Source organism: Ixodes scapularis, unplaced genomic scaffold (assembly GCF_016920785.2).
Source record: "Ixodes scapularis isolate PalLabHiFi unplaced genomic scaffold, ASM1692078v2 PGA_scaffold8__174_contigs__length_109621045, whole genome shotgun sequence".
Lineage (NCBI taxonomy): Eukaryota > Metazoa > Arthropoda > Arachnida > Ixodida > Ixodidae > Ixodes > Ixodes scapularis.
The window spans coordinates 4,889,139-4,897,782 of NW_024609883.1; the positions used below are offsets into that span (position 1 = coordinate 4,889,139).

The 8,644-nt window shown below is 45.2% G+C and overlaps 1 protein-coding gene across 1 annotated transcript; it reads right to left on the minus strand.

Annotated features, from left to right (window-relative positions):
* Positions 1–1,743: 1,743 nt before the first annotated feature.
* LOC115327481 lies at positions 1,744–3,084 on the minus strand. Its single transcript, XM_029988490.2, has one exon. It carries the CDS (start codon positions 3,082–3,084, stop codon positions 1,909–1,911), a length of 1,176 nt encoding a protein of 391 aa, XP_029844350.2. The 3' UTR covers positions 1,744–1,908.
* Between the last annotated feature and the right edge of the window lie 5,560 nt (positions 3,085–8,644).

The following is an 8,644-nucleotide window of genomic DNA, read 5'->3' on the forward strand; positions in this document are numbered from 1 at the left end:
CCCTTGCGGAACGCCTGATATTACCGAAGCATATGAAGATCGAGAACCGCTAATTTCAACAAACTGGGATCGTGATTCTAGGTAGCCTCGTAACCAGTTAATTATATTATCATTACTTAAGATGGACTGCAGTTTTACAAGCAACTTAATGTGAGACACCTTGTCAAATGCTTTAGATAGATCAAGAAATATTACATCAATTTGCCCGGTATGGTTAAGAGAGGCACTAAATTCATGAATCGTTTCAATAAGCTGGGTCGTGGTGGACAGACCTTTACGAAAGCCATGTTGGTTGGGACTAAAAAACCGGTTGAACTCCAAGTGGCTTATGATGTGTTTAAAGATAATGTGTTCCATAAGCTTCGAACACGAACATAAAATAGAAATTGGCCTGTAATTGCTAACTGGTTGGCGAGGTCCATCTTTATGAATGGGAATGACCTTGGCTGACTTCCAGTCATGTGGCAACTTTCCTGAGGACAATGATTCTACAAAAAGTTCATGTAAAAACTTTGCACACCACTCAGCATAGCGGACAAAAAAAGCATTGGGAATGCCGTCGACCCCAGGACCCTTCTTAGTATCAAGGTTTAGAAGATAAGATAAGACGCCTTCGTACGAAATGTTAATATCTGGCAGGGGGTCAAAGCTGACGGCATCTGTCATACAGGGGGAATCACCGTTGTCAATGGTAAAAACAGTCGAGAAGTAATCATTAAAGCATTCCGCGATTACGCCGGGTTCACTGACGGTGCTATCAGATATGGAAAGAGAGCTGACAGAGTGTTTCTTCGGCGATAGGTATCTCCAAAATTTTGCTGGTGATGACTTGAGGAAGTTGTGCAAAGTAACGCTGAAAAATTTATCTTTTGCGTTTGATATCATGAATTTCAGTCTGTCATTCAAGTCTGCAACAGGCGCCGACTTCTTTTTTAATCGTTTAGTTTGTCTAGTCAAGTGCAAGATTTCGCGGTCAATCCACGGGTTACGTTTTCCAGACACAACCCTACGAGTCGGCACAAAGGTATGCAGACAGTGATGAATAGTGTCCTTGACGAAGAGCCACAATTCGTCAATACTATAGTTGTTCGTAGAGCACATATTTTCAAAAGAGTCAAAGGCCAGTTCAAGAGTGTCAAGGACAGATTCGTCACTCGCTTTCGAAAAGTTGTAAACATAATGCTGCACCCTTGGAGGCACAGTTGCGGCTATCTTGTTAGGCCAGATACACTCAAAGATAACGATTAGGTGGTCCGAGATACCCTTGAGTACACGGACGTCATATTCGCAGGATGCAATCGGCTCGGAAACAAAAATAAGGTCTAGCAGGGATGATGCAGTTTCCTGTACACGTGTAAACTCTGTAACAACTTGCTGTAGGTTGCAACTAAACGCCATATCAACAAGTATATCAGAACTAGGACAATTGGTGTCTTGAGATAAAAGGCAAGACCAGTCAACCAGAGGCAAATTGAAGTCTCCAGCAATTATTAGGTGGCTGTGTTTATCCTTGAGGGTGCACACGTAGTCACTTAAAGCTGTAAGGACAGCGTCACTGCTGTTAGGGGGGCGGTATATGACACCTACAATAAGTGCTGGAGAGTACGATGTGACCCTGATCCAGAGTGACTCAGTGCCTGGAACGTCATCCAGGAGCTCAAATTTCAAAAACTCCTTAACGATTAGGGCGACACCACCACCCCGAGTCAGCCTGTCCTTCCTAATGATCGCAAAGCCAGGAGGTACAATTTCAGAGTCATTTATTCTATCATTCAGCCATGTTTCGGTGATTGCAACAAAGTCCGGGTCGTGTGCATACAAAGTTGCTTCCAGAGCGTCGACCTTGTTAACAACACTGCGAGCGTTTATGTTCAGAAGCCTTATAGTAGAATTTTTCGATGGTTGAAGTCAATCCGATGCAGGTTGTACCGCTTGGGGGCTCGGAGGCCGATTGAGACGCACGCGACTTTGCAAGTTGTTGTCCCACTGATACGTTACATTATTTATCTTTAACTTGTTGTATGAAAGGGTTACTTTATCACCCCTATCTCTATCAGCCTGCGAGCTGTCCCATAGCTTTTTGCGTATTTGACGCAATTCGTAGGAGTAGTCTTCATTGATGAAAACGCCCGACCCCTTTAGTTTTTTAGCATTAGTGAGAATGCTCATTTTCTCGTTGTAATCTCTGAAGCTCATTATCACGGGTCTTGGTCTAGTTCCTTGATTGCGTCCTAGTCTATGGATCCTCTCGACTGTAGAAACGTCAACCTGAAGCTTGGTAGAAAATATATTCGTGCAAACTTTTTCTTTAAGCTGATCTGCCGTTTCATTGACATCACATTTAATTCCATGAATGATTAGGTTGTTTCGTCTGCTCCTGTTTTCAAGGTCGTCGATCTTTCGTTTAAGATCCCCGATCGTGCTAGCAACATCCGCTAACCCATACTCGCAGCCTTCAACCCTTTTTGTGGTTGACCTAAGTTCGTCAATAGATGTCTCTATAAGACCAAGGCGACTATTCACACTAGCACACCAAGACTTAGTAGACTGCTGCTCACTCTTTATGTCGGCAATGTTTTGGGATATTTCTTTTTGAGTTGCGAGCAGTTGCTCCAGTAATACCCTAGTAGGAACTTCATCTGGCCCTGGATTGGATTCCACATCTCCTGCCAACATAAGCAACGTACTAACATTTCTACAGCACTCGACAAAAATAGAATACAGGGTGCCTGGGTTTGGCAGTACGATAATGCACACGTCATTGCTTCTGAAACACCTTACATGAGGTCTACTAACCTGCGGAATGATCAGAAACGGATGAGTCGACATGCCCCAGTTCGCACTGCCAAACCCACTGAAGAGATTCGGCTGGGTCGCTGCTCTTATAGGCGACGGCGCTGTGGGCGGCGCATGAGCAGTGGTTGATGACGTCGGAGCCAAAAAGGAAACCGCTGCCACGTCAGCACAGGCATGTAGGACCGGAGGACTGAAGAGATAAGCTGGGTCCGGGGCAGGCACGTTGATCTGGTAGCCGGTGACCGACAGCAAAAGCTGCGGAATGATCAGAAACGGATGAGTCGACATGCCCCAGTTCGCACTGGGGCATGTCGTCTCAGACCAAACCTCGCTGCCTATTATGAACTTGTTCTAGTTCTTTTTTTAATTTTTGTGCAGGACCCCATACAACAGATTCATATTCCAGAATTGATCTAACAAATGCCAGATATGCTGTTTTCTTGAAGTTTGTTTCGGAACATTTTAAATTTCGCTGCCAAAAGTCGTCAACTTCAGCGTTCAATAAACGGTAGTTCCAAAACATAACACCCAGATATTTGTCCGTAAATTTTGTTTCGATGAAGTCCTTATTTACACTGTGTTTAGTATAAAGTTTTTTGTTATTCCTAGTAAAACTTACATGGACACATTTTTGGGGGTAATTCAAATTCATCTTCCTTTTACAACACCAGCTGTCAACACGTATCAGGTCACCCTGGAATTGTTCTGAGTCTTGTTCACTCGGAACTACTTCGTACAAACCACCATCATCGGCAAACAGTCGCATACGGGATATTCTTTGGTTAGAAATGCGATTAATGTAATTTAAAGAGGTTTCAAACCACCCTGTGAAAGTGCTTAGATATCGAAGCTTTGGTATCACCTTGGCAAACGCCACCTGGTGGTGCTCCAATCTTTGATGTCCCAGAGAACTGCCGGTGTATAAAAAGAATGAGCGACGAGTTTCCATAGCAATAAGGCCACCTTAACACCGCTGCTTGAAATGTAGATGAAATGTTTAACCACCTATTCTCCAGGTGAACACCAAAAGAACGAAGAAGTGCGAGATCTGTTAAAATGTTTGGAGTATTCTTGAAAGCCAACTTGCCTCGATCCTCCAAGATGTAATATTGTACAGCCGAAGGCCCTCTCTAAGTCTCCATCATTGTTGTCCGTGTAGCATTTATGCTTTCTAGCACTGGTGACATAAGCAAGCTCAACAGGCTCGCAAAGACGGAGCGACCGGAAGTCGCTTCGGACGCAAGCAGCGGTTCATGTTTATAAACAGCACAGAAAGTGTTCTATACCAAATGATTGACGAAAGAAAACTAAATGCACTGTACCAAAACTTTTTTTATACATGAAAGACTTCGCACACTGTCGTTGCCGCAGCAACCTATGCGACCGCCATCTTTACTGAGAAACGCATGCGGGGAGCGCTACGTGCATATTCTTTATCACCTGGGTTTGACGCTTGTTCTGTGGTTTTCTTATAGAAAAAAGTGCCAAAACCACATGATAAGAGATAAGGCACGAGCGAGCGTTGATAAGGCGCGCGTGTCGACTATTTTATCTGTGTTGACTACTGTTCTGTCGACGGACACGAAAAAACTTTCAGCCTTTCCACTCTGGCGAAGAAGGAAGACCAGCGAAGCTGTATGATGGTGGGAGTGAAGTAATGGCGGCCGCAAGTCGCCAAGCCAGAGTGGAAAGGCTGGAAAGGTTGCCGACGGCAGCAACCTTTCCAGAGCGACGGCGGCAACCAGACAACCAGCAAGCCGGCTGTCTGGTCGCCGCCGCCGCTCATAGATGGCGGTAGCTGTCCGGAGTGTTGTGTCGACATTTGTTTGCTGGCGGACACGATCCTGGGAAAACTACTCCTTAACAGCTCTGCTGTTAAAACCCGACCAACGACTCATATACAGCTCCGCTGTAAAACAGGAGTGTTCCTAAGGCGCTGGAGGACTACAGATGTCACATCAACGTAGTCAGACCGTTTGCCATTCAAAACCACACTGGAGCCGCTGGGACAAATAACTTTCAATTAATGTTAAAACAGTTAAATATAAAATAAGCGAGTGTGAAACCGTGTCAAATACTTTGCGGAAGTCCAAGGAAGTAGAGTCCTTTTGTTTGCACTCGTCAATACCAGATACCAATTCGTGGACAAAAAAGAAGAAAAAAAACGCAAGCTGTGTTGTACAATACAAACCCTTACAAAAACCGTGTTGCTCACTTACAATCAAATAACGAGTGAGACCAGCTGAACAGTGAAAGACGGAGAAACAGAAGAAAAAAAAAACGATCGCATGGACTACCAACTATTTTAATAAATCGTCCACCTCTTCTACTAATTCTTATGTGCATCCTTTTGCTTTTTCTCTTTTTTCCTGGATCGTGTTGCACTCTTCCTTCTATTTATATTGAGCAGGGAGGGCGCCCTGCAGAAAGCTTTTCTTGAGCTTGCAGGGTTATTGAGGCGAAGCCACCGTGGGCGGAGCTCACACAGTTTTCTTCTTCGTTGCCTCCAACATCTCCCTTGCAAGCTGGTTTTCATGGTGCCCTATAATGCGGGCTTGCTCCAGCTTTGATTTGCATTTGCAAGTTCGACAATGGGCAGCGAGGTGTCCTGGTCCCGCGAGATTTTTCTGGTTGGCCACATGTTCACGTGCACGCTCGTTTATGCATCTCCCGGTCTGTCCAGTATGGCAGCGTCCACATGTTAACGGCATGCTGTAAATGACTCCTTTTTGGCTCGGGACGTATTTTGTCCTGTGCCTGGTGTCACACGTATATTTCTTGTCGGTTTGTGCCTGATTGATCCTGCGGCATAAGGAATAAGCCTTATTGGCTTATTCCTTATGCCATCATTCCTTATGCTATAGTAGAAGAGGAGGACGATTTATTAAAATAATTGGTAGTCCAGCGATCGTTTTTTTTTTCTGTTTCTACTGTTTTCATTGTTCAGCTGGTTCCACCCGTAATGTATCATAAGATTCATAACCAACTAGCTCAACTCATCCCCATAGTAAATAATCAAATTATTTGCCCTGATTATGTGAAACATTGTCTGTGAACAACAAACGTGTTAATTAAATGATCTTACATAAATAAACATTGATGAAATAGGTCTGTAATTAGAGACAACCTTCTTAGAACCGCCTTTGCGGATGGGTACAATGTGGGCTACTTTCCAGTCGTCTGGCAGAACGCGAATTGACAACGACAGTGTATAAATTAAGTATAGATAGTAAGAGATTGAGCGCAACGCTTCAGAACACGTGGTGAAATGCCATCAGAACCCTTTGGTTTCATCAATGTTCTGCAATAGACCTCTTTCAAAAGTCACGTGCAGATTATTAGGTGTGAACCACTGATCTCTATATCTATTTGCTGGATCGCGTTTGACCAGCTTCGCCTATGGACGGGGATGCGGCCACGGTCGGCCATTTTTTTTTGGTAGAGTTATATTATCTCTAGCCGAATCCACGGCGGTATTGCATGGGCAGCCTCAATGGAACATGCACTCGCGAAGGCGCGGTGGGACCCACGGGGGTATTGCACAGGCAGCCCAAGTTGGACATGCCCACGCCAAATTTGCCCACGCTATGCCCATATTTTCCCTCGCATATCCGAGGAGGGACACACCGCGGCACTGCATAGGCAACCCATATTGGGTATACCCACGCTTTGCCCACGTGGGACCAACGTGGGTTTCGTAGGGGCTGCACGAACCCCATTGCCCACATGGGCCCCACCTCCTGTACTACTTTGAAGTTGCCCACTGTATCGACCTGCTCACCAAGTATAATTTTGCCGTTTCCCATCGGCGATGAAATCCACAAGGCAATGCAGATTTGTTATCTCGACGACCTTCTCCGGCGTATGAAGACCCCCAGGTAGTTCTTATGAGAGCCGTAGTCTTCATTCACCTTCGAGGCTCTACGAGACGAACAACGTGGCGTGCAGCTTTCACCCATCCTGGACGAGCTGCTCGCGGGCATGACGGCAAAAGGGAGTGATCGACGAACAACGTGAGCACTCTTCAAGAACCGGGAGAAGTTAAAACTTATCGACGGCTGCCTTCTCTGGACAAATATAGCAGAGTCAAAACCAATTCCGTGATCCACACTGCGTAAACAACGCTTGCCCCGGATTCTGTTCACGATTCTCCGGTGCGGAACATTTGAAACGGGAAAAAAACGCTGAAGGTAGCAGGAATGTTTTTTTTTTTTTTTTTCAGGATTCAAATGCAAAAAAGTATTGAGGAGTTTCAGCGACGGTGTCACCACCCTGGCGGCAGGTCGCCGAACGAGAAAGAGGGGGATAGGTTCGCTGGGCGTTGGCTGGCGTTGGCTTTGGGTAAATGCGTTGGCCGCGGACGTAGGCTTATAAACTTGGGCAGCAAGAATATTACGCGGCTCTAGCAAGCTCTAGTGTTCCGGTACGAGCAACAGAGGTGACACGATCTGCTACGACTAGCTACGACCACCCGCCGCAGCGATGCAGGCGTCGAAGGAGCGCAACCTGTGTACTACGCAGTCCGTCGCCGTCGCCCGACGCAGGTCGTTTGGCATTCAGGGCTTTTCGCCCCGGGTTCTTCGTTTGTACTTGGAACCGAGTATTATTTCCTGTGCTTGTGTATGTGCTCAGTGGTTAGATATGGACCTCATAGAGCAGTTCTTCAGACTCAACAGCGACTCAAGGTTGACGGCCGAGGGGCTTCCAGCAACGCTTTCGGTTGGTGCACGGGTGTGACGGCTGAATCCCGGAGAAAAGCTCACTGGAGAAAAGCTCACCGAAGAAAAGCTCACCGGAGATAAGCTCACCGGAGAAAAGCTCACCGAAAAACCGGCGGATGCGGAGAAAAGCGCACCGGCCATTGAGCGTATGCGGAAAAAAGCTCACCGATTTTTTTCTTCTATTTATATGGAAGAAATTCATATTATAATAATATGAATTTATTATGATTAAAATTTGTCAGCTTTGTAAAAAAGAAAATCTAATTATTTTGTAATATTTGTTAAGCTTATTGGGTATACCGCTCCCAAAATAATAATTGCGGGAGAGTGTTTTCTGTGGCTTGCTCTCTGGGCAACGAAAGCCTCACTGAAAAGTTTATGAACTTGAAGAACAGGAAAAACGTGAAAACTTAATAATGTCTGCCTAAAACCTAAAAATCAATACTGTAAATGCCGAATATCCGAAAAAGCATGCGCAACAACGCGGTGCCTGAAATTCTCTATGAAGCTTTTGTTAACCTTTGAAAATAGGATAAAACAGTCAGTAGGGTATCGAGGCTTCTTTCTTCCACGGGCATGCACGTTTCCTAGCCTCTCCTGCTGGCGATCCACACGTTGCCTTAGTGTGATAGTGCCCCTTCTACGGTGAGCCACCCATGACCTTCAGAGCCGCACACTGGCATTGTTGTTACTCGTGACCTATACAAGAAGTAGTCTTCTGTAAGGTAGCGCATAGGGCGATTTGGTAAACGTTATACATGATGAAAACCGCTGAAATGACGACGACTGAGTGAAGGCAACAAACACGACAGGACGAAGCTGTTTTCGCAACTAAAGGTTTTTAGTGAAATTAATAGAAAGAAAACAGCGTAGCGGACACTGATTACATCAACAAACACCTACTTATCTATTAGGCAGTACACAATAATCGGAGCTGAAACGGTTCACAAACCGCTCTTCATATTAGCTCGCAAAGAACAAACCTCTTTATCTGACAGAGCTACCGACGGCGTACTGTCAGCTGTCAATAAATTGCTGTCTTTTTTACCGGTGTACGATGTTCTGATTTTATACTTGTGGCTTTATTTAAACACAGAATGGGTGATTACAAATTTTTGAGGAATTAG

Bases quoted from the DNA above. Each gene is read 5' to 3' on its own strand.
- LOC115327481 (XM_029988490.2), bottom strand. From the start codon at position 3,084: ATGTCGACTCATCCGTTTCTGATCATTCCGCAGCTTTTGCTGTCGGTC.